Source organism: Loxodonta africana, chromosome 2 (assembly GCF_030014295.1).
Source record: "Loxodonta africana isolate mLoxAfr1 chromosome 2, mLoxAfr1.hap2, whole genome shotgun sequence".
Classification (NCBI taxonomy): Eukaryota; Metazoa; Chordata; class Mammalia; order Proboscidea; family Elephantidae; genus Loxodonta; species Loxodonta africana.
This window is the reverse complement of record NC_087343.1, coordinates 225,888,545-225,914,844: the sequence shown is the minus strand read 5'-3', so window position 1 is coordinate 225,914,844 and position 26,300 is coordinate 225,888,545. Positions and strand designations below refer to the sequence as shown.

At 49.5% G+C, this 26,300-nt stretch overlaps 1 protein-coding gene across 1 annotated transcript; it reads left to right on the top strand.

The window, feature by feature from the left end:
* Nucleotides 1-993: 993 nt before the first annotated feature.
* On the top strand, nucleotides 994-25,615 carry DNMT3L (DNA methyltransferase 3 like). The gene is made up of 11 exons (XM_003419038.3): nucleotides 994-1,134; nucleotides 1,358-1,402; nucleotides 2,409-2,488; nucleotides 2,569-2,681; nucleotides 3,503-3,674; nucleotides 8,679-8,766; nucleotides 11,303-11,391; nucleotides 14,623-14,698; nucleotides 15,618-15,757; nucleotides 21,877-21,962; nucleotides 25,145-25,615. The coding sequence occupies exons 1-11, from the start codon at nucleotides 1,047-1,049 to the stop codon at nucleotides 25,308-25,310; spliced, it is 1,143 nt and encodes a 380-aa protein (XP_003419086.1). The 5' UTR covers nucleotides 994-1,046; the 3' UTR covers nucleotides 25,311-25,615.
* Nucleotides 25,616-26,300: the final 685 nt, after the last annotated feature.

The window sequence follows — 26,300 nt, the reverse complement described above, 5'->3', positions numbered from 1 at the left end:
CCTCCCACCACCACACTAAGTACCTCTTCTCCCCACTGCTGACCCCCGCTGAGGGCCTCTACTGTCCTCTCCTCCTCAATCCTCCACCTCCACCCTAGCCCAGAGCTCTTCGCCACTGAGATCTCTAACTCCCACCCTGCCCTGAGAGCCCACACTGAGTCCCTGCCCCAACCCTGAGCACCGCCCCTGCCTCCACCCCCGCCTCCCCGCGTGAGCGCCCCCGCACCTCACGCTACTCGGAAACAGCGCCCCACGCCCCTGCTCCTCGACTGCGCACCCCAGGCATCCCTGGGCCTTCTGGCCTGGACCTCATTCCTTGTGGCCCTTCCTGCTTCCTGGGAGGCACTGTCCCCTGTCCCATGGCCCTGCCCTCCCCGGGGTCCCGGAGCCTGGGGCCCCTGGAGGGCCCTGACCCAGACCCTGATGCTGCCAGTGGTCTGGACAGTCTGGAAAAGGAGCAGTGGGAACCAACCTGTGACATCCGTGAGCCCCTTCTTCTTCCCAGCCACCCCTGCTTTTGAGGAGGAGGGCATGGGGGGGGCGGGGGGATGTCATCTCAGCAAGTTCTTTGATGGGGACTCAGGAACACTGTAAGATGTGGGAGTATGTGGGCCACTGAGTGGTCCCCAGCCTTAGGCGAATGCAGGGGGTGGTGGACTCCAGCCTTCTTGAGCTCCCTCCCTTCCCCTTTGTGGAACACTGTGGCAAGGCCTGGGAGGGGAGGGAGTGATGGTGCCAGCAGCAAGCCTCACACAGGGGTCCCATGTGCCCCTCTCGCTGCTGGCCCTTCTCAGGGTTCTTCCTGCTCCTCCTCCAGGGAGTCGGGAAGGATGGGTGTCACAGTGGGAGCCATGCTGGGGTAGGGACTGAGCTAGGCACTGTCTGCTCAGCCCCCCAGCTAGGGTGCACCAAGGCTGTCAGACAGAAGCTGACAGGCCATTTTCTCCTTCTGTGTGTCTTGTGTCTGTGTCCCATACGGTGCCTGGGGTGGTTGTCCCGCGTGGCTGCTGTCATTGTGACCTGTTTACCCCTAACCCTGACCAGTCATGGACCTGGAGGAAGAGCAGAGCATGGATGTGATCCTGGTGGGCTCCAGTGAGCTGTCATGTCCCCCATCACCTCGGCCCAGCAGAGGTGGGTTCCCCACTTCCCCACTTGGATCTGCCTGGGCAATGTCTAGAGCTTCGGGCTTCTGAACTATTCCATGTCATTCAGGGATCCTGGGCAGGATGGGATAGACTGGATCCTATAGCTCTTGGGACTTAAGATGATACATTGGTAATGCTCACATCTTGGCCACATTCAAATTGGGAAACAGGAGGAAGAACAAAGGTGCTTTTCTCATTTTGTTTTCCAGATCTTATTGCATATGAAGTCAGGGTTAAGCAGCGACACATAGAAGGTGAGTGGTCACCCTCTAGGCCATGACCAGGCAAACAGGAATATTGGCTTTAGCATTAACACACAGTTGTTCCTGGAAGAATGCAGCAGACACCCCTGGTACCCTGCTCATATCACTTCTGTCTACCCAACGCTCCCTGTGGCTTCAATGAAGCATGCAATCCAATGTTTGTTAGTATATTTGGAGTTTTACAACCATCACCACAGCCTAATTTTAGAACTTTTTTATGACCCCAAAAAGAAACCCCATGCTCATTAACAATCATTTCCTTCTCTCTACCTCCTTCAGCCCTCCACCACCACTACTAGTTGCCATTAAGTTGACTCCAACTCATGGTGACCGCATGTGTGTCAGAGTAGAACTGAGGTCCATAGGGTTTTCAGTGGCTGATATTTTGGAAGTAAATAACCAGGCCTTTCTCCTGAGGTGCTATGAGGTGGATTCATACCTTCAACCTTTTGGTTAGCAGCCTAGGCAACCACTAGTCTACTTTCTCTATGAATGTGCCTATTCTGGATCCCCCTTGCACTTCCATTTGAATTTTTCAGGATCAGCTTAATTTCAGCAAAAAAGCTAGCTGGGATTTTGATACAGATTGGTAGGTCAATTTGAGGAGTACTGCTATTTTAATGTTAAGCTTTCTGATCCATGAACATGGTATGTCTTCCATTTATTTAGATTTTTAGTATGTTTGTAGTTTTCAGGGCACACTTCTTTGGTGAAATCTCTTTCTAAGTAAGGTCCCTGGGTGGTACAAAAGATTAAGTGCTCAACTACTGGCTGAAAGGTGGGCAGTTTGAACCCACTCAGAGGCACCTAGGAAGGCAGGCCTGGTAATCTGCTTCCAAATAGTCACAGCCTTGAAAACCCTATGGAGCAGTCCTACTCTGCACACATGGGGTTGCCATTAGTTGGAATTGCTAGAAACGACTAACAGCAATTCCTAAGTATGTTATTCTTTTTGATGACATTGTAATACACATTGCACTTTGAATGTTCACATTAGACATCTGCATCTGCTGCGGGAGTTTCCAGGTCTGGACAGAGCATCCTCTGTTTGAGGGAGGAATGTGTGCTCCATGTAAGGTAAGCAGGAGACATGGTGGTTTCATTTTAGCCTCCAAGCAAAGAGGACAGAAGCCAGCCATGCTTTGCTCTTTGCCCAGGGCAAGTTCCTGGACTCCCTCTTCTTGTATGATGATGATGGATACCAGTCCTACTGCTCTATCTGCTGCTCGGGTGAGACGCTGCTCATCTGTGAAAACCCCGACTGTACCCGGTGAGGCTCAGGGCACCCATGCCAAGAAGCCAGCTCCCCTGGAACCGGGTGGCTGGAGGGAGAAGAGCAAAAAAACTACTGCCCACAAGTCTGGAAATCTCCCATCCTTCTCACTTACTGAGCCCAGGGTGTGGAAATTTTCCTCCCCAAAGCATTCAGTTTCCATCTCAAATATGGGAAGTGAGGCGGACTTATGGGAAGTGAGGTGGCAAAAGGTTTGTGTTTGTGATTTTTTTTAATTAGTATTATTGCCAAGGTACAGCTGTTCTCTCATCATTATGAAGTAGAGTGATGGAAACCCCACACCCATATGGGCAAGAGGCATATTCATTCCTTGGTCATTACATACCAACCTGAGCCCCATCCATGGTACCTGCCACCTGGTACCTGTCCCCTCTGCCTTTGGTCTTTCTAGGTCATTCTTGTATTTAGGGCTCCCCCACCTCCAAAATTCTGTCCCGCATCTGAGTGCTCCTGTGTTTGGTTTTACTGGCAGTCCTGAAGCTGTTTCTTTAGGCTTTAGAATTTGGGAGGAAAGACAGTGGTTTAAAGGATTTTTTAAATCTATCATTGCCATAAATCCTACTTCTCTGTCCCCAGCCTCTTGACTCCTATCACTCTAAGCTGGCCCTTCCTTCTTCACACCCACAGTGTCCCTTCCCAGCACATGGAGATGGGTACTGACGGGCCAGCCTTGTCTTTTTGAAATAAGCCCTGGGTATGATTTTTGTTGTTCACTCAAGACCAGGAGGAGCCCTGAGGTTTCATCAGTGACCAAAGAAACCCCATTTCAATAACTGCGGCTTTCTGTTTGACTCTAGATGCTACTGTTTCGAGTGTGTCGATACGCTGGTCAGCCCCGGGACCTCAGGGAGAGTGCAAGCCATGAGTAACTGGGTGTGTTTCTTGTGCCTGCCCTTCCCCAGCAACGGGCTGCTGCAGAGAAGGAAGAAATGGCGGGCACGGCTGAAGGCCTTCCACGACCGGGAGGCAGTAAGGAGTGGGGAGCGTTTGGGCTTACAGAACACAGCAGAAGTGGAGCAGGAACTTGTGGCAACATTAATAGACCTAAAGGGACTGGAAAGAAGTGCCTGGTGACCTACTTCCAGAAACCAGCCAGTGGAAACCCTATGGATCAGAACAACCAATCATGGGGATGGTGCAGGACTGGGCAGCGTTTTGTTCCACTGTGCATGGAGTTGCCATGGTCGGGGCTGAGTCGACAGTAGCCAACAAAAACAATGACAACAAACTTGTATGATTTTCTTCTGGTTCCAAAAGAAAAAACAAAAACAAACCAAACCCGTTGCCATTGAGAGCCAATTCTTGACAATCCCATGTGTATCAGAGAAGAACTGTGCTCTATCCGGTTTTCAGTGGCTGGTTTTTCAGAAGTAGATCATCTGGCCTTTCTTCCAGAACATCTCTGGATGAGTTCAAACCACCATACTTTCAGTTAGTAGCCAAGCACTTAACCATTTGTACCACCCAGGGACCCCTTCCCTCTGGTTACTAGATGCAAAATGCCCATTTGCTTGAATACGTGATGAAGTTAAAGGCTTTTAAGTAAATGCTCTTTGTCATTCCACTCTGTGGCCTGTTTTTAACAGTTACTTTGACATGGCAGTTGCGTTTCTTACAAGCCTGGGAATGAGGCACTTCTAGCAGGTAGGAAAGGGAGCCCAGGAGAGGTCGGCTGGTGAGTCCCTGCATGTGCCTACGTCCAGCAGATGGAAGCTTGTCTGAAGGGAGTCGAAACAGCAGGGCAGTGCCAGTGCCTCCTGGCCCAGCCAGGGCAGTGGTACAGATTCGAGGCCCCCCATGGTCAACATCAGAAGCCAGGGAGCGAGCAGGAACTGTGGACCCATCAAAGTGTAATGGGTTGACACTTTGGAAATCTATCTGGCATTATCTTAAACAGTTAGAAATAGAACTACCATACAACCCAGAAATCCCACTCCTTGGAATATACCCTAGAGATACAAGAGCCTTCACACAAACAGATATATGCACACCCATGTTTATTGCAGCTCTGTTTACAATAGCAAAAAGCTGGAAGCAACCAAGGTGTCCATCAACGGATGAATGGGTAAATAAATTGTGGTATATTCACACAATGGAATACTACGCATCGATAAAGAACAGTGACGAATCTGTGAAACATTTCATAACATGGAGGAACCTGGAAGGCATTATGCTGAGCAAAATGAGTCAGAGGCAAAAGGACAAATATGGTATAAGACCACTATTATAAGAGCTTGAGAAATAGTAAAAACTGAGAAGAACACATACTTTTGTGGTTACGAAGGGGGGAGGGAGGGAGAGAAGGAGAGGGTTTTTTATTGATTAATCAGTAGATAAGAACTGCTTTGGGTGAAGGGAAAGACAACACTCAATACATGGAAGGTCAGCTCAATTGGACTGGACCAAAAGCAAAGAAGTTTCCGGGATAAAATGAATGCTTCAAAGGTCAGCAGAGCAGGGGTGGGGGTCTGGGGACCATGGTTTGAGGGGACTTCTAAGTCAATTGGCAAAATAATTCTATTATGAAAACATTCTGCATCCCACTTTGAAATGTGGCGTCTGGGGTCTTAAATGCTAACAAGTGGCCATCTAAGATGCATCAATTGGTCTCAACCCACCTGGAGCAAAGGAAAATGAAGAACACCAAGGTCGCACGACAACTAAGAGCCCAAGAGACAGAAAGGGCCACATGAACCAGAGACCTACATCATCCTGAGACCAGAAGAACTAGTTGGTGCCCGGCCACAATCGATGACTGCCCTGACAGGGAGCACAACAGAGAACTCCTGAGGGAACAGGAGATCAGTGGGATGCAGACCCCAAATTCTCACAAAAAGACCCTACTTAATGGTCTGACTGAGACTAGAGGAATCCCAGCGGCCTTGCTCCCCAAACCTTCTGTCGGCACAGGACAGGAACCATCCCCGAAGACAACTCATCAGACATGAAAGGGACTGGTCAGCGGGTGGGAGAGAGATGCTGATGAAGAGTGAGCTAATTATATCAGGTGGACACTTAAGAGTGTGTTGGCAGCTCTTGTCTGGAGCGGGGATGGGAGGATAGAGAGAGAGGGAAGCTGGCAAAATTGTCACGAAAGGAGAGACTGAAAGGGCTGACTCAATAGGGGAAGAGCAGGCGGGAGTACGGAGTAAGATGTATGTAAACTTATATGTGACAGACTGATTGGATTTGTAAATGTTAACTTGAAGCTTAATAAAAGTTAAAAAAAAAAAAAAAAGTGTAATGGGTTGAATTGTGTCCCCCAGAATGATATGTTCACGTACTAACTGGTAACTGTGAACATGATCTTGTTTAGAAAGAGGGTCTTTGCAAATGTGATCAAGTTAAGGTTCTTGGGATGAGACCATCCTGCTTTAGAATGGATCCTAAATCCAATGACTGATGTCCTTATAAGAGAAAGGAGAGGGGATTTGAGACACAGAGACACACTGAGAGAAGGTGATGTGAAGACCAAGTCAGAGAATGGAGTGATGCCTCTACAAGCCAAGGAATGCCAGGAGCCACCAGAAGCTGGGAGAGAGACCTGGAACAGATCCTCCCTCAGAGTCTCCGAAGAAATCAACATGTCTGACACCCTGACCGTGGACTCCCAGCCTCCAGAACCTTGAGACAATAAATTTCTGTCCTTATAAGCCACCCAGTGTGTGGTACTTTGTGGTGGCAGCTCTGGGACACTAATGCAATGTGTTTACTCCTGATAAGGGTACTTTTCTGAAAACAAGTCAAGTTCCTTGTAGACCCTCCTTCTCAGATACACTAATGGCAGAAACTGTAGATCTCAGGGCAAGAAAGATCCCTATGCTTGAAGCTGTAGGAGGAATTTCACTTAACAAGAGAATTAAACTATTAAGAAATGTTGTTAAGTACGACTCGGTGAATAGCGCTCAGGTAGAGGATAAGCAGCCTGACTTTGAGTTCTAAAGAACCGGGACATGAGTTCCCGCCATCTTTCCTTCCCCAGAAGATCCATGCCAGCCACCAGCACTGCGCCTGGGTAACCTGTAGTACCCTAGTCATGTCCAGTGTGGGGCTCTGGCCCTATCCTCCTCACCGCCCTCACCTCCTTCACCTACTCTGACAGCTCAGACCACCTACCCTTCCCAAGCTCCTTGGCTCCCTATCACCTGTTTTCTTGCATCTGGGTACCCCGTCCCATCTGCTTATCCTTCCACAGGTGACCTGGGATCTCCTGTGAGCCCCCAAGCTGGCGGGCACCTGCACTCAGGCCTGGTGCCTGCTATAGTCAGCAATACTATGCCCTGCATTTTCAGGAGTTGGGCATCCCCCAAATGTGACCTCTTGGTGCCTCATCATCTTTAGGGGAGCCTGATCAAGGCCTGTTTTAGGAGTGAATTCACCCCGGGTCTGCCTGAGGCACTGGCGTCTTAAAAGGGGTGGGCTGGGAGGACCAGGGTGTTGTTCCACTGGCCAGTGTGAGGTGTCCTTTGTCCTTTGTGGGGCTGCTCTGTGGCTGAACTCAGGGTGCCAGCCCTTGGAGCACACAGGTCACTGCAGTGTGGGATGGCCAATGGGATCCCTCCGTGCCCTTGGCCAGAGAATGCCTCACTGCTGCCAGCTTTGGGAGGTGCCAGGTGACTGTGGGCCACATCTTGAGCCCACTGACAGTGCAGGCAGCTGGCTGGGGCATGACCTGGCCCGCAGAGTGGGGAAGCTGGTGTCTGGAAGGCAGATATGATGAATTAGGAGCCTCCCATGGCAGTGGGGCCCTGGTGGTGCAGTGATCAAGCATTTGGCTGCTAACCAAAAGATCAGGAGTTTGAATCCACCAGCTGCTCTTTGGAAACCCCACGGGGCAGTTCTACTCTGTCCTATAGGGTCACTATGAGTTGGAATCAACTTGGTGGCAACGGGTTTGTTTCTTTTTTTTAATGGCAGTGTCTCATTTGGAATTTTCTAGATTTAAGCCTCAGAACTTAAGAATGATAAAATAAGTGTTTCTTACGGGGGTAGTATTGTTGTTGTTAGGTGCAATTGAGTCGGTTCCGACTCATAGTGACCCTATGTACAATAGAACAAAACACTGCCTGATCCTGCGCCATGGCCATAATCATCATTATGCTTGAGCCGATAGTCGCAGCCACTGTGTCAATCCGTCTCATTGAGGGTCTTCCTCTTTTTCTTTGACCCCATACTTTACCAAGTATGATGTTCTTCTCCAGGGCCTGATCTCTCCTGACAACATGGCTGTCATGGATTGTATTATGTCTACCCAAAAATGTGTTTATCAATTTGGCTAGGCCATGATTCCCAGTACTGTGTGGTTGTCTTCCATTTTGTGGTTGTAATTTTATGTTAAAGAGGGTTAGGATGGGCTTGTAACACCCTTACCCAGGTTACATCCCTGATCCAACGTAAAGGAAGTTTCCCTGGGATGTGGCCTACACCACCTTTTATCTCACAAGAGATAAAAAAGAAAGGGAAGCAAGCAGAGAGGGGGGAACTCATACCACCAAGAAAGCAGTACCAGGAGCAGAGCATGTCCTTTGGACCTGGGGTTCCTGAGCAGAGGAGCTCCTAATCCAGGGAAAGTTGATGACAAGGGCCTTCCTCCAGAGCCAACAGAGACAGAAAGCCTTCCCCTGAAGCTGATGCCCTGAATTTGGACTTCTAGCCTACGAGACTGTGAAAAAATAAATCTCTCTTTGTTAAAGCCACATAGTGGTATTTCTGTTATAGCACCACTAGATGACTAAGACAATGCCCAAAGTATGTAAGAAATAGTCTTATCTTCCCTTAAAATCAGAACCCCCCCCCCACACCATCCTCCAGCTCTTCTTCTACTGCATTACTGCTAGAACCAGCCCGGGAGTGGGGACAGCCAGCCCTCAGGAAGTGGGCACGCCAGGCAGCGGCATCTTGGTTCCTCAAGGGGAGCACCTATGCTGGACCAAGTGGTTGGCAAAACACCTTCTTTTTTTCCTTGATAAACAGGAGAGTCCTTTTGAAATCTACAAGACCGTGCCTGCGTGGAAGAGAGAGCCAGTCCGGGTGCTGTCCCTTTTTGGGGACATCCAGGAAGGTGAGTCTTCAGGGCAGCTGGGGTGGGGAGATAAGAGGAAAGAACCATGGCGTCCCTGTTCCCAGAGCTCCTCCCTGACCTGGGAAGATGAGGCCCCTGCAGAAACTGAGGGACCACAAACTGCATTTATAACAACACGCCAAGTCAGAAACGCATGTGACAAAGGAAGTTGGTAGGACTGGAGCGTTCTGGAAAACCTTGAGGCAAAATGGGGGGATGTCACCCAAGGGGCACGGCAGGAAGATGATGGAAGGTCATCTTCAGGAGAAAGGAGGCTGAGGAGTGGCAGTGGGGGATCTGGAAGGCAAGGCTAGAAAGGCGGGTTTGATGCACACCAGGTCCTGTCATCCAGGCTAGACAGAGGGGTGACATTCCCTGGGGATGGTCCGCAGTCTGTGACCGACTGTCCTGAGCTCATACTCCCCAGGAGGTGTTGTTGTTAGGTGCTGTTGATAGGGACCCCATGTGTCAGGGTAGAACTGCTCCTTAGCGTTTTCTAGGCTATAATGTTTACAGGAGCAGATCGCCAGGTCTTTCTCCCAGCTTCTGGTGGGTCCAGGTGTTCCTTGGCTTATAGAAGCATCACTCCCATCTCTGCCTTTTCTTCACATGGTGTTCTCCCTGTGTATCTGTCTTTCTCTCTTCTCCTCTTTTATGAGAACATCAGTCATAGGACCCACTCCACTCTAGTATGACCTCATGTGACCTTAACTGATGACATCTTCAAAGACCCTATTTCCAAACAAGTTCACATTCACAGATACAGGAGGGTTAGAACTTCATCGTCTCTTTTGGGGCACACGAATCCACCCACAACACCCACCTATTCTGGGTCCAACAGGAATAAGAAGAATCCAGGAGGACCCTCCTTAGTCTCTGACCAAATGGGGTCGGGGGATAGCTCCCACTCTGAGCACTGGCTAAGTGCTCTGGGTCGAGTCTGCACAGCAACCCCACACAGTAGATACTGTTAGTAGCATTATCCTCATATTGGAGCCCTGGTGGTGCAGTGGTTAAGAGCTCAGCTGCTAACCAGAAGGTCGGCAGTTCAAATCCACCATCTGCTCCTTAGAAACCGTATGGGGCACTTCTACTCTGTCCTATAGGGTCTCTGAGTCGGAATCGACCTGACAGCAATGGGTTTGATTTTTGGGTATCCTCATATTATGGACAGAGAGGGTACAGCTTGTCCAGGGTCATGCTGCTGGGCGGTGGGGCTGAAGGAACAGAAGTGGTCAGGGCCACATGGCTGCCATGGCCTTTGTCTCCCCATCTGAGATGAAGCTTCTCTAAGTCCATTTTATAAGGCCTGTGCCTAGACGTCTTCCTGTTCCTCAGAATGGCTTCCTCTAAGACTGGCTTCCTCTAAGACAGGTCCCCCATAGCCCGCACCTCCCTGTCACACAGCCTGCTTAGGGACATCTATGTGGACCCACTAACACACCGAGTAACATTGCAGCCCAGTCAACGTTATTGTTATTGGTTCCCGTGGAGTCGGCTCCCCAATCATGTAACCCTACGCACAACAGAACAAAATGCTGCCCGGTCTGGGGCCACCCCCGTGATCGATTGGGGATTGGACCACTGTGATCCATAGGGTCTTCACTGGCTGACTTTTAGAAGAAGGTTTCCAGGCCTTTCTTCATAGTTCATCTTAGTCCGGAAGCTCCCCTGAAACCTGTTCAGCATGGTAGCCACATGCAAGACCCCAGTACCACGCAGGTAGTGGCTGTGCATGAGGCGCGTTGGCTGAGCTGAGAATCAAACCTAGGTTTCCTGTATGGGAAGTGAGAACTCTACCACTGAACCGCCATAACCCACTGCAATCAGTGTGGTTGTTGGCTGCTGTCGAGTCACTTCCAACGCACAGCAACACCATGTGTGTCAGGGTAGAACTGTGCTCCACAGAGTTTTCAATGGCTGATTTTTCAGCAGTAAATTTCCAGAGCTTGCTTCCGAGAGCAACTCTGGGTGGACTTAAACCACCAAGCTTTCAGTTAGCAGCTGAGCACGTTAACTGTTGTGCTACCCAGGGACTCCTTTCAGTTAATAGGCTTGACTTTGTAAGGTTGATACTCAGTGAAGCTTGCTTGTTTCACTAACAACGTGACAATGTGACCAATATCCTCAGCCTTAGTCCCCTCACCATGCCATTAAGAAAGTAAAGCTTGCTCATTTAATAGTGGGTTGTCTCATTGTTGTTGCTGTTAGTTGCCGTTGAGTCAATTCCAACTCATGGCAACCCCATGTGTGCAGAGTAGAGCTGTGCTCCGTAGGGTTTTCAAGTCCATATTTTCCCAAAGAATCACTGCCCTCTTTTATTCCCTGTAGGTTCCGAGTTGGTGGGAGAAAGATGTGGCATTCCACTTCTGTAAAGATGTGCAGCCTTGGAAAGCTGGTAGAGCAGTTCTACCACTACCCTGTCCTGTAGGGTCGCTATGAGTCAGAATCGACTCCACGGCAACAGGCTCAGTTTTTTTGGTTTAGGGTCAGAGTTGACTTTAGCCTCTGTGTGTGCTTGTTTCTTCCCATCCAGAGCTCACGAGCTTGGGGTTTTTGGAAGGTGGTTCTGACCACAGACAACTGAGGCACCTGGATGACGTCACCAATGTAGTTAGGAAGGATGTAAGTGCTGCCCACGCTGGGTCAGATGCCAGGATGCAGCTGGGTGTGTAAGAGACGCACTGGAGGAAACCACGGGGAAAGAAGGGGAAGGGGAAGTGAAGGGGGGGAGGTGGGCCTGGATGCAGAGCAGCTTGAAAGCCAGGCAGTGGGGTCCTTGAGCCAGTGCTCCTGGGAAAGTCCTGGGAATGAGTTTCCTGCAGCACAGTCATTGGCTGGGCTCAGCACTGGACATGTGGCCTTGGCACCAATATGGCAGTGGACACAGAGCTGTGGTGCTGGGCAGTCACTAAGGACACCCTGTGGTAGGTGATCAGGGGACACAGTCTCATGGTCCCCATGCTGCCCGAGCCCAGGGCAGGCAGTAGCTGGGCAGACCTCCTTATCCAACATCTTGGCCTGCCACCTCAATCTCCACCACACACGGGTCACCATGAGTCCGTTACAACTTGAACAGCACCTGGTTTTTATAATGCGGGGCTGCCCAGCCAGGGGGGATTACATCCCCACTCCTCCCTCTAACACAAAATGCTGAGTCTTCAAAGGGACAAGCTGCTGATCTGAGAACCTCCTCTGACGTGAAGAGGAAGTGATGCAGTTCCAGTGACCCACTTTCTTCCCTGTTCTCTTGGCTGGGATCCCAGATGTGGACAAAGAGTGTGCTCAGCTCCTCAGAGGGTCATCTCCTGTTGCCCGGTCAGTGGTCTCATAGAAAGTGGCTGACAGGACTCATCAGCGCCCGTTTCACAGGTCGGGTCCTGAGCAGGGAAGCCTTGGCGTGATGGCGGAAGGACTGGGCCTCTCACAGGCCTAGAAGGCAGAGGGTCAGGAGGCCTTTGAAAGGCAGTGCTGGGACCGGGAAGGTCCTATCTCTTGCCTGCCCAGTGCCTGCAGACAGGACAGAGAGGAGGAAAGCCACTGGGTCCCTGGGGCCAGGGGACGAGACTGCAGGGCTCTTGAGAGATAAATGACCACAGGCAGAGGGGCCTGGGAAGCAGAGGGGCCAGGGGGCCAGGGAGGCATGGAGCTCGGGGGCAAGGGGTCAGGCAAGACAGAGGGGCCAGGGGGGCAAGGGGCAGGGGAGTAGAAGGCTTGTAGTGGGTAGAACAGAAGGGCCAGGAGAGCCCAGGGGCTGGGGGAACAGGGGGCAGCAGCCAGGAAAGAGGCTAAAGTAGAGGGTCTGGCCACTGCCAGAGGCCTGCCAGAGCCTCCTGGCTGTGCCCCCATCTGGCCTGGGAGGCTGTCTGGGGGCTAGCCTACCTTGCTAGCTGTGCCTTGAAAGGCCCAAGCTCTGTTGTCCATGGGCTCCCCCTGCCCTACCCAGGACAAGTCTATCCATGTGGGAAGGGGTGCCCCACACAGCTCTGGGACCACAACCTCACAGCCCTGAGCTTCATCCCTGTGGGCCCCGCCCAAGCCCCCCCAGCCCCCTACTGGTGCCTCTTTACACCTCCTGCCATGGGGCCATTCTGGGGGGTCACTCACAAGGTCACCCTCCCTTGAAGGGTAGGGAGTTCAGGATGGGGGCCGTGACAATGACTTGAAGGCGTCTGCAGGCTTTAATCTTAGTATACCTGCAGGGAACCATCAGACATAGAAGCCATTCTTGGGTACCCCAAGCTGAGACTCTATGATGAACTTGCTCTTAGTAATAGCAATGATGGTTCAGGCGTGTAGAGTCAGAGTTCCCAGAACTGTCACTAATGACTTCACCTCATTATCCTCACATCCTGTGAAGCAGACATTATGGTGATGATGATGATGGTGATAACACAACCTCATTGTAGAGATGGGAAAATAGAGGGCACACCTAGGCCAGGAGCCTCTGCACATCTATTCCCAAGACTGGGCTCTCACCCACTCCCTTGACCCCATACCTGGCTGCAGGTTTCAGGGGTATTTAAAATAAGTTCCTCTTCTGACCCGGGCAATGGACTCAAGGAGAACCGAATGTTCCCTTCAAGACACTGGTTTCCTTCCGCTTTTCCATTCAGCAGGGGGACCCGCTTCATTCTCAGCTTGAACTAGCTGGGCCCGTAGATAATGCAGACGGCACCCGCCTGTGCGTAGATTGCTAGATGGTGTTCATCTTGGACCACCACTCACTCTTACCTCCTTCTGTCCTGACCCGCCTGCCTGTCAGACTTTTCTCAGTGCCCCAGGACCACAAGGCACACACCTGCGGTCAAGTACAGTTAGGTTTACCGGCTTGCTGCAACATGGCAGAGCACGCTCAAGAACCACTCAGAGGCTCTGCAGTGGAGATGTGGCTGTGGCTTATAGGATTGGGCTTTTGTGAAGTGACTTCGGGGAGGGCCCAAAGGGTCTCTTCGGGTTCAAGTGCTGTTAGGAAATGGCAGAGTGTGGTATTTGGGGTATCTTATTAATTCTGATCTCGGATGTGGGCTGAAGTTGTCATAGATAAAGAAGCAGGGGTCCCACATGTCACCCTGAGAGGGGATCTTGGGTTACCCTTGTGGTTGAAGAGTGTCCTTATCTTGTTGATGTTCAGATGTGATTATGGAGTGGCCTTGTCTTCCTCCTCCAGGGTCATGGTATGGTTGGTTACTCGGGTTCTGTGGAATTGTCTATATTCAGCAGGGAGCATGTGGCCTGGCTGTTAGCACCCAGCTACTAGCTGCTGGGCAGGTCTCTTCTTTTTTCCAGACAACGTACACACAGGCAACACACATAACATGCAGCCACACAATGGACAACCACACACAATGGACAGCCACACCCAACAGACAACATACACAGTGGAGAACCACACAACGGACCACATATACAAGGGACGACACACACAATGGACAGCACACACACCGAACAACGCAAACAACAGATACCATGTACAAAATTCATTTCAGCCTTTGGCGTCCAATGTGTTACCGTCCCAGGAGCAGTTCTTTGAATGGCAATGCTTAGCATAAGGGGTAACCTCAGACATCACTTGCTATATGGAAGCCTCTCAGAGGCCTGGCCTCCCAGGTGGCCATGGCTCAACCACAGGTAATGTGGTGGTGACAGAGATGCTCGTGGAAGGTCTGCCCTGGTGTCTGTCACTGCCATGAGTGCTTGGGTTCTGGATGGCACAGGTCCTGCAAGCCGAGCAGGCATCCCTGTGTGCCCAGTTTTTGTCTGTTTGCCAGAAGGAACACTTGTCCTCAGCACTCACAAGCCACCCGGTAAGGTGAGAACCTGTCCACAGCCTTCTTCAGTGCCCGTGTCTTGCAGGTGGAAGACTGGGGTCCTTTCGACCTCATGTATGGCTCGACACCCCCTTTCGGCTATGCCTTCGAGCGGCCTCCTGGTAAGAGACACATGGACTGTGGTGGGCTCAGTCTCCTCTGTGCTCCTGCCCTGTCCTGCCTCCTCTCCTCCCACCCAACCCCCTCTGTACCACCTCTGGCTGTCTCCTGTGGGGGGAGGAATTGCAAATGTCTGCATTTCAAAAACAGCTTTATTGAGAAATAATTGGTCTGTGATAAATTGCACATATCTAAAGTGCCCAGTTGAATGAATTTTGGCAACATGAGTTCTTCCATGACACCATCACTGTGATCTACAGCATGAGTGTATCATCACCCCCAAAGGCTTCCTCGGGCCACTTAGGCATCCCTGCTACCCTCCCCCAAGACCCCTGCCCAGGCAGCCACAGATGCCTTTCTGTCGGGTAGAGTGCTGCCTTCACCTAGCCTCCACCCAGAGCTGGGTTTAAATGGAATGACCTGTGTACGAGCTCAGCAGCACTCTCTGGGGTCTGGCTTCCCTCCCTCTTGTCTCAACTGTGTCGTCTGAACTGCCCCCGTCGTTTCTTAAGGAGTCCCTGGGTAGTGCAAACAGCTAATATGCTCAGCTGCTAATCGAAAGGTTGGAGGTTCAGGTCCACCCAGAGGCTCCTCAGAAGAAGGTCCGGGTGATGTGCTCCCAAACATCAGTCGTTGCAGAGCTACAGAGCACAGTTCCACTCTGACATTCTCGGGGTCGCTGTGAGTTGGAGTCACTGAACAGCGACTGGTGGTCGTTTCCCCTCACGGAGTGTGAAGCTGAGTCTGTGCCCCGAGCCTGAAGGTGGAGACTTTGCCGCTGGTGGGGTCAGAGCTAAGGGACAGGTGGGGGCGGATGTCTGGTGGGCGCCCCTCAGGCCCCTCCTCCGGTACCCCTCCCCGGGTACCCGCGCCCCTCACACACCAGGCAGCTGCCCATCTGTGCCGTGGCCCTCCCCACAGGGTGGTACCTGTTCCAGTTCCACCGTGTGCTACAGTATGCGCAGCCCAGGCCAGGCAGCAGGCAGCCCTTCTTCTGGATGTTCGTGGACAACCTGGTGCTGACCTCGGATGACCGGCTTGTGGCATCCCGCTTCCTGGAGGTGCGTGCAGGGGGGTTCTCTGGGGGCACAGCCGGATAGGGTCCCCTCTGACCCCACACCCCCAGAGAAGTGTCTCTCCACCATGGGACACCTGGGCCCAGGGCTGAGGCACAGACTCACCCGGGCTCTCGGGACACGGGCCTCCTACATCAGGCTATGCTCTCGGAATATGGCTCATCTCCTGCTCCCCTGAGCCCTGCCTGTCTTCACACGTGCACATACACACTCACACACATACACACCACACAGTACACACAGACACAGACACATATGCATTCACACACACACACTGCACATACACACCCCAGCACCCCATGCACACACACAACATACACACCACACACCATACACGTTCACATACATTCACACACATTCACATGTACATACACTCACACACATTCGCTCACACATGCCTACACGTTGGAGCGCCACAGCCTGGTTGTTTCTCTCCACGTATCTGAATCCTGGTGATCAGATCAGCCACTTTTGGAGTCGGCCAGCCATGCCATACAGGGCTGACTTGGGCCCCAGGGTGCTTCCTGGCCCTCCATGTGGGACAGCCCCTGTCTCAGGCTGATGTTCTGTCCTTTCTGGGTGTCTCCACCACATCCACATTGTTCGAGCTTTTAACAAATGTCTAAAAGTTTACAGTAAACATCTCTCCCCTGCCCTGGCCCCCATATGTTCATTTCCCATGGCCCTACTTTTTAGTTTCTTGGTTGTCCTTCCAAAGCTTGTGGAAATATAAGCAAATCTGAGTATACACACCATTCTGCACCTTGCTTTTTTTCATTTAACAGTGACCTTGGAAATCTTTCCATTGAAAAAAGTACCTTTCTCATTCTTTGATTTAATTGTGTGTGTGCATGTATGTATTATTTTGTTTTACTTTATGGAGTTTTCTTGTGTGTGAACATTAAAAATGTATTTAAGCGGTTCCTTCTTGATGGGTAACTGGGTTATGTCTAAACTTTAGCTCTTACAAACAACACTATAAAGAAGAAACATGTATGGGAATTATCTGTATGAAAAATTCCAGAAATGAGATTGCTGATCAAAGGGTAAATATATTTGTAATTGTCACAGATATTGCAAAACTGCTTTCCATCTGGGGTTTCCTGACTCACAATCCCCCAGGAAGAGGATGAGGGGGGCCACTTTCCCTCCATTCTGCCCGTGGAGTGCGTCATAAACACTCTTATATATTTCTTATCAAGTTTATTCCCAAGTAATTCACCATTCTTTTTTTGCCTCCTATGGCAAGTGATGGCACTAGGAAAAAAAAAAAAAAAAAAATGGCAAGTGAAGTCTTCCATTTTATCATCTAACTAGTTGCGATTTGTATATGCGAAACTACTGATTCCTCTATATTAACTTTGTTCCTATTCCCTCATTGGCTATCCTTACGGAGTACAGTAATGTTCAGTCGATTCACTTTCTCTGGATTTGATCATATCATCTGCAAAGAGTGACAGAGTTTTCTTCTAATTTTACACCTCGAATACCTTTCTCTTGTTGGAGGGTTTTGGCTAGCACTTCTGCGACAATGTTCAATCACAGTAGTGGCAGGGGACATTCTGGTCTGGTCCCTGACTTTATGGGAATGTTTATAATGTTTCTACACTAAACTGATGCCGACTTTTAAGCTGAGGTAGATATATTTTAGGAGCCCCGCGTGGTGCACGTGGTTAAGCACTCAGCTGCTAACTGAAAGGTAGGAGGTTCAAGTCCACTGAAAGGCGCCTTGAAAGAAAGGCTTGGCCATCTGCTTCCAAAAAATCAGCCACTGCAAACCCTTTGGAGCACAGCTCTACTCTGACACACGTGGGGTCGCCATTACTTGGAGTCGGCTCCACAGGAGCTGATTTTTTGTTTGTTGTTGTTAGTTGTTAGGCGCTGTTGAGTCAGTTCCAACTCATAGTGACTCTGTGTCCAACAGAATGAAACACTGCCTGGTCCTGTGCCGCTCTCGTAATCATGGCTATGTTTGAGCCCATTGTTGCAGCCACTGTGTCAATCCATCTCATTGAGGAGCTTCCTCTTTTTTGCTGACCCTCTACTTTACCAAGCAGGATGCCCCTCTCCAGGAGTTTGTCTGTTCCTGATAACGTGTCCAAAGTACATAAGACAAAGTCTTGCCATCCTTGCTTCTAAGGGGCATTTGGCTATACTTCTTCCAAGACGGATTTGTTCCTTCTTCTGGCAGGCAGTGGTATATTCAATATTTTTTGCCAACACCATAATTCAAAGCCATCAATTCTTCCTCAGTCTTCCTTATTCACTGTCCAGCTTTCACATGCATATGAGAGAATTGAAGATACTCCGGCTTGGGTCAGGCACACCTTAGTCTTCAGGGTGACATCTTTGCTTTTAAACACTTTCAAGAGGTCTTTGGCAGCAGATTTGCCCAATGCAATGTGTTGTTTGATTTCTTGACTGCTGCTTCCATGGGCATTGATTATGAATCCAAGTAAAATGAAAGCTTTCACAGCTTCAGTCTTTTCTTTGTTTATCATGATGTTGTTTATTGGCTCAGTTGTGAGGATTTTGTTTTTCTTTTATGTTGAAGTGTAATTTATACTGAAGGCCGTAGTCTTTGATTTTCATCAGTAAATGCTTCAAGTCCTCTTCACTTTCAGCAAGCAAGGTTGTGTCATCTGCATAGCACAGCTTGTTATTGAGTCTTCCTGCAATCCTGATGCCCCGTTTGTCTTCATATAGTCCAGCTTCCCAGATTATTTACCCAGCATACAGATTGAATAAGTATGGTGAAAGGATACAACCCTGACACACACCTCTCCTGGCTTTAAACCATGCAGTATTCTCTTGTTCTGTTTCAAAGACTGCCTCTTGCTCTGTGTACAGGCTCCTCATGAGCACAATTAAATGCTCTGGAGTTTCCATTCTTCAGAATGTTATCCATAATTTGTTATGATCCACAGAAGTGAAAGCCTTTGCATAGTCAATAAGACACAGATAAACACCTTTCTGGTGTTCTCTGCTTTCAGCCAAGATCTATCTGACATCAGCAATGATACGCGTCATTCCACGTCCTTTCCTTAATCCATCTTGAATTTCTGGCAGTTTCCAGTTTTTGTTGCAACTGTTTTTGAATTATCTTCAGCAGAATTTTACTTGCGTAAAATATATTTTATTACGTTACAAAAGTTCTTGCTAATTTTGATTTTCTTAGGGTTTCTATCTATAACAGCTGTTGAATTTTGCCACATGTCCTTTTTAATGTCTTTAAAAAAAATAAATCAAAAAACCAAACCCATTGCCATTGAACCAATTCCGACTCATAGCAACCATATAGGACAGAGGAGAACTGCCCCACGGGGTTTCCAAGGAGCAGCTGGTGAATTCTAACTGCTGACCTTTTGGTTAACAGCCCAGTTCTTAATCACTGCGTCACCAGGGCTCCTAATAAGATATAATATACTAAAACATTTCCAAATAATGAATCATCCTTGTATCCCTGGGGAAAAAACCGACTTAGTCATACATTAGTCTTTTAGTGTATAGCCAAATTCTGTTGAACAGTATTTCATTTAGGATTTTGGTGCGGACAAGCATGAAAGAGGTTTGTATGTAGTTTTCTTGTTTTGTGTGACCTTTGCTGTGTTGTGGTATCAATGTTAAGCTTGCTTCATAAGAAGAATCTAGAAAATTGACCGAAATCTCCTGGGAAGCTATCTGGAGTGGGTGTTTTAGAACAAGAGTAGCCTTTCCCATGGAAATTAATCTACTGAGGTTTTCTATCTTTTTTTTTAAACTTTTTTTTTTTTTGTACTTTAGATGAAGGTTTACAGAGAAAATTAGTTTCTCATTAAACAATTAACAATACACATATTCTTTTGTGACATTGGTTGCCAACCCCAAGACATGTCAACACTCTCCCCTTCTCAGCCTTGGATTCCCCATTACCAGATTGCCTGTCCCCTCCTGCCTTCTTGCCCTTGCCCTGGGCTGCTATGTCCCTTTAGTCTTGTTTTGTTTTATGGGCCTGTCTAATCTTTGGGTTGTTTTTTTTTTTTCTAATCTTTGGCTGAGGGGTGAAGCTCAGGAGAGACTTCAGTACCGGGTTAAAAGGGTGTCCGGGGGCCATACTCTCAGTGTTTCTCCAGTCTTTGTCAGACCAGTAAGTCTGGTCTTTTTTTGTGAGTTAGAATTTTGTTCTACATTGGTCTCCAGCCCTGTCCAGGACCCTCTATCACGACCCCTGTCAGGGCAGTTGGTGGTGGTAGCTAGGCACCTTCTGGTTGTACTGGGCTCGGTCTGGTGGAGGCAGTGGTACTTGATTATTCTTTCCCTTGTGTCTTTGGTTTCTTTTTGGTTTTCTGTCTTTTTTGAGGTCCCTTTTGGTAAGTTACATTTTCCTAGAATATAACCTATTTAATTAAAATTATGAAACTTATTTTCATCAAGGTGAATGAAATGATCTCCTGATTCTTTCATTTTCCTCTGTGTCTGTGGTTACTTCCTTTCATTAAGAAATCTGGAAATGTTTTTTATGCTCATGTAATGCCATGTAACTTCTGTTGGGATTAGGTTCATAAGGTGCTCTGTTTAACAGAAACCTACAGATAAGTCATGGTGGGTCCAAGTAGAAAACACAGCTCCAAACCTGGACAGCAGTTATTGATAAGCGGAGTGGACAGCAAAAACACTGACTTTTGATTGCTTTGCACATCAGTTTGGTAGGTCAGAATCATTCCTCCCAAATCAGAAATGAGCAAAAAGTGAAACTTCCCATGTTTTCTGTAACCACTCTTGTCTTGCTGTGGAACTTTTATCTCACCAACGGTGGGAAAAAATCAAAATGTGCCAAGTACAGCTAACGTCTCTTTTGGCTCCAACCACTCAGTGGCACATCCCGTGTCAAATCCTCCGTGGCCTGTCTCTCCAGGGGCCTCTACGCTCCTAGAAAGGGCCTGGATGTAGAAGAAGGCTGGGATGTCCTGGGCAGTGGAGCTCAGGCTGATCCACACGGGCCCTTCTCTGCTGGCTCCCCGAGTTTGGAGCAGCAGAATGTCTTACTCAGCGTTCTCTAGGGAAACAGAACCAGTAGGAGATACACACACACACACACACACACACACAGAGAGAGAGAGAGAGATGGGCTCGTGCAGTTGTGGGAGCTGGCAAGTCCAAAATCTATAGGTTGGATGGCAGGCTGGAAACTCCTATAGGCTTTCGTCCCAATATTGGTAGGTCAAGTAGGTGATGGGAACAGTGCAAAGCAGAGAGAGAGTGAGTGCTGCCTATTTATAACCTGAAAGCAGAACACACCCCAAGGGAACTCCCTTTTCAACTGATTGATTACATTTTATTACATTATGGAAGGGGATTACATTACATTACATTGTGCAAGATGATTGCGTTAATTACATTATGGAACAGCAACTAGTCTAGTGTTTGGTCAAACCACTGGGAATCATAGCCTAGCCCAGCTGACATGTAAAATTAGCTGTCACGTGGAGTGAAGGCCCCTGAGTGTTTAGATGTCGGGTACCAGGTGGCCTCTTATCCATTCCTCCTCCACATCTTTCTCCCTTCCTTGGCTCCCCCTCCCATCGGTGAGAGATCTACCACTGCCCCTTCCCCTTTCCTCCCAGTGGCTTCTAGAGTGACTGTGATTCCAGGATCCTAGGCAGCCACTTGGCTCCTTACAAGCACAATGAAGCATTTGTACTTTAGAAAACTTCTCTCTGCCACTAAGCCTCTTATCTCCCTGAGACAAAGCACCTTGTTGACTCTGGAAGACCAAGGCCTTCTTTACCCTGTGTGGAACCACCTCCACGCAGGAGGGACTAATGCTGTGGGTCGGGATTTGCTAGGCAACATGCTGTGTGGTAATGAAAGACCACTATAGGTTCTTAGTTTAAAATGCTATGTTGGCTTTTTTTTTTCCTCCTAAGGCGATTTGTAAGTAAATACTGAAGTGCAAGCGGTGTCAATGAGCTGATGAGACATCATCAGCCTAGAATGTCTTTCGTCTGTATTCTCAGGGCCAGGAAGGGTCTGACTTTGGCTGAAGCCTATGGAAGTTGTGGGGCCGTGGGGAGGAGGAGTGTTGTTATTCAACCGGGTTCATCTGCAGTCATGTTTCTCCTTAGACCGACCCTGTGACCATCCAGGATGTCTGCGGCAGAGTCACCAGGAATGCTGTGTACGTGTGGAGCAACATCCCAGCTGTGAGGAGGTACTTATTTCACCTACGATGTCCTTTCAAAGTGTGAGGAACATTGAACAGAAATCAGAGAAAATGGGGAGTTTTCTAGTCAGGGTAGTGCCCAAACAGGCTTAATGCCAGGCCAGTGCTGCACTGGGGGGCCTTTGGGGCCACTCAGCAAATGCTGGACACTCAGGGTCATGAGGGCTACTTTCCACTCGGGGACCCTCTCCTCTTTTTTTCCACTCATACTTTCTGAGGCTCTCATCTCAGGTCTTTGTAGTACTTCTCAGTATCCTGAGGGGAAAGGCTAAACTGAACACGCAACACAAGGCCTCAACCCTCCTCAATCTTCCAGAGCACCCCACCCCCCCACATGTGCACACACTTATTCAGTCATACTCTCACACACTCATACTCTCACACACTCATACTCTCACATACTCATACTCTCACACATTCACTCATACTCTCACAAACTCATACTCTCATTTTAACACTCACTCATACTCACACATTCACTCACTCATACTCTTACATACCCACTCATACTCACACACTCATACTCCCACACCTACTCTCACATTTGTTCACTCAAGCTCTCACGTACTCATACTCACACACTCTCATGCTCACACACCTACTCATACTCACATATTCATACTCACACACTCACTTATGCTGTCACGCACTCACTCATACGCTCACTGACATTCATACACACACTGACTCACTCATACTCACACTTCTTCATACTCACACACTCACTCATACTCTCACACACTTACTCATACTCACACACTTACTCGTACACACTCATACTCTCACTCATACACACTCATACTCTTACACACATACTCACACTCACTCATACTCTCACACACTCACTTATGCTCACGTCCCCACACATTCACAGTTGCTCGCACTTACACTCACTCATACAAGCACACTCACACCCACTCAGACATATTTACAAAAGCTCAGACACACACTCATATATACACTCTCACACCCTCACACTCATGAACACACACACTCTTACATACAAACTTATTCACACTCACAGCCCCACACTTACATTCACTTGCACACACACTGTAACTCGTTGACACTCATTCACGCCCACACCCTGCACTCACATGCACACACTCACACACCCACAAGGTGCGTCAGGGCTATCCTGATCTTCTAGCCCCTCAAATACACCATGCCTTGGGTCCCACACACACTTCTTCCCTGGCTGTCCAGACACTCTTCTCCTCCCCTCCCCCCAACACTTGCTTCACCCCACAGACCCCTGTCTGCCACCCCTGCTCCTCACCCAGGCCTGGGCTTCAGCATCCTCTCCTCTGGGTGGCATTCTTGCCAAGCTCCTGGGCCCCCACTCTCTCATCCTGGCACTGCCCACACCCTCACCTCCACCTGCACATCTGTCCTCTGAGAAGACTGGAACCCCTAGGAGATGGCCCAGCACTTCTGGCACACAAATTCATGCAGAATGAATGCTGGGTGTATTTTCTGGGACAGCAGAGTCGTGTCTTCTCTGGCCTAAGAGTGGGTTTCTGGAAATTTCTTCCTACCCTACCTCCCCAAACCAAACCTTTGTAATCCCAGTGCCTCCCTGGCTCATGGCTATTGTGGGATCCCATGGCCAGAGCTGCTGCCCAGGCCTGGCGCTGCCACGTCACCCTCCACCCTGTACCACCCAGGATCCGTATCTCAGTGCAGCAATGGAGAAGCAGTTTTCCAAAAAGTTTTCTTTCAAGAAGGCTTAGGTCATTCCATGTGCCTTACCCCCCCCCCAACCCACATATTCTCTCTCTTTCCCTCTTCCTCTTCCTCTCCCCCTCTTCACACGTTCCTCTCCTCAAGGTGCTGGGCAAGGTGGGCAGGTGAGGAGGAGGGGGAGGGGGTGTGTGGGGTCTCAGCACAGAAATGCCTGCATGTAAAGCCTGTTTTGCGCCTCACTGGCTGCCTGACCCTGGCAGGTCCCTTTTCCCCACAGAGCCCACTTATTCAGCAGGAAAATAACACCTCTAAGACCTAATGACAGGCAGGTGCGCCCCAGACCCGATGCATAAAATCTGCTGGGAAAAAAAGTGTCTCCCTCCCCTCCCCCAAGCTGTAGAGAGGGTCCCCTCCAGGTCTCAGCAGGACTGGCCACTCCTCCTCTCCTCTACCCCCAAACCCACCCTCTTTCTGAGCTTGGCCTCACAGCACAGGCCCCTCACAGGATCCTACCTTCACTGCTGGGGGAGTACCCCTTAACCACACTCCCGGGACCACCTGATTCCCAGAAGTGAAGCGGAAGCTGCCTCTTCTACCAGGCATCTCCCTTCTCAGGCTGGAGGTTCCCCCTTAGTAGAGGGGATCCAGAAGCCCATTCACAGAAAGCAAGGTCACTTTGTGGAGATGGTCAGCTGTCCACGGCCACCACCACCCCACAGATGGGAAGAGACAGTCCCCAAGCTGCCTGAGAGGGAGGGGTGGGGGGAGAGGACCAGGAGGGGTGCCTCATTTGGAACCCCCAAGTAAACCAAAAAACATTCCAACCCCACTTGGATGCCCTGGCACGTAAACAGGGTGGCAGTCTCTGGGCGGGGGAACCAAAGGCCAGGGTCTCATCCTCCCCCGACCCACCTGCTTCCGGCATAGCAGCCATGAGACCCCAGAGACGCACAGTGTCAGGTGGGCTCTGTATATCAGGAGTCCTGGCAGCAAGGCTTGGGTTCCACAGCCAGGCGAGCTGACCCCAGCGCCTCTGTCCTTTGTATGAAGACCCGCCCTGGGAGGGCCCCACTTCCCGCTCTGGGACGGCTTCCAGATCTGCTCTTTACATGGAAAGTGGGGCTCCTGCACTGAGATGATCGTTGTTGGTCTGACCGTACCTGAGCCCTGCCCCTACCTGCGTCTCACCTGAAGCAGGGCAGGCAGCCTGGGTGCACCCTCATCCTGTGATGTGTTGTTATCCCACTGTTTTGTGGACACCTCACAAAAGATGGATCTTATAAAGCAGTTTATCTTAGAGTCTTCTGGATAGTTCTAGAGGGGTGCCCCAGTCTAGCGTGCATGCATTTATTGCCGACTGTGAGCCCAGCGCCACACATCACCCTTCCTGACCCACCCTCCCGGTGAACTGCACCCACTCCAGGGGGCCCACGTGGGTGGAGGATGCATGCCCAGCTCTGTGATATGTGTCTTTTCCTTTGCAGCAAGGACTCGGCTCTGGCTGCTGAAGAGGCACTGTCCCTGCTGGCTCAGGACAGGCTCAGAGCCAGGCTCCCTGCCCCAGCCCCTGCTGCGCTGGTCAAGAACTGCTTTCTCCCCCTTCGAGAATATTTTAAGTATTTTTCAACAGAACTCACTTCCTCTCTATGAATGAGTCATTATATCATGAAAAGAAAAAAGAAAAAAAGTTTTCCTAGAACAAAAACAACTTTCCTAGTATTGTCTTTTTTCCTTTCTTCAGACTATTATTTTATTTGCTGGACTTCTGCTTTCTCAGGGTGGCTATAGATCTGTCTTTCATTTAGTCATGGAGAAGCAGGGTCCCACTGCCCGTCATGTGCATGTGATGGGACAAAGCACTGTGTGGTTATACAGAAGACCCTGGGGTCCTACTGCACGTTGTACTTGCCCCAAATATTTCTGTACTCCTGTTGAAAAATTAAAAATATATTTATTATAAGACAGTAATTGGTCATTTCTTGGTGTTTTTATGCATAAGCACACAGCACATAGCTTATGCTTTTTTTTTTTTAATTGTGCTTTAGATGAAGGTTTACAAAACAAACTGGTTTCTCATTAAACAGTACACATAGTGTTTTATGACATTGGTTAACAACCCCATAACAGGTCAAAACTCTCCCTTTTCAACCCTGGGGTCCCTGTTACCAGCTTTCCTGTCCCCTCCTGCCTTCTAGTCCTTGCCCCAGGGCTGGTGTGCCCCTTTGGTCTCATTTCGTTTTATGGGCATGTTCAATCTTAGGCTGAAGGGTGAACCTCAGGAGTGACTTCATTACTGAGCTGAAATTGTGTCCAGCGGCCATACTCTTTGGGTTTCTCCAGTCTCTGTCAGACTAGTAAGTCTGGTCTTTTTTTTTGTTCCACATTTTTCTCCAGCTTGTCTGGGACCCCCTATTGTGATCCCTGTCAGAGCAGTCAGTGGTGGCAGACGGGCACCATCTCGTTGTACTGGACTCAGTCGGGTGGAAGCCATGGTAGTTGTGGTCCATTAGTCCTTTGGACTAATCCTTGCCTCGTATCTTCAGTTTTCTTCATTCTCCCTTGCTCCTGAAGGAGTGAGACCGGTGGAGTATCCTAGATGGCTGCGCACAGGCTTTTAAGACCCCAAACACAGCATGTAGC

Bases quoted from the DNA above. Each gene is read 5' to 3' on its own strand.
- DNMT3L (XM_003419038.3), top strand. From the start codon at position 1,047: ATGGACCTGGAGGAAGAGCAGAGCATGGATGTGATCCTGGTGGGCTCC. The intron at 1,403-2,408 runs GTGAGTGGTCAC...TGTTCACATTAG, and splicing joins TAAGCAGCGACACATAGAAG to ACATCTGCATCTGCTGCGGG. The intron at 8,767-11,302 runs GTGAGTCTTCAG...CTTCCCATCCAG, and splicing joins TTTTGGGGACATCCAGGAAG to AGCTCACGAGCTTGGGGTTT.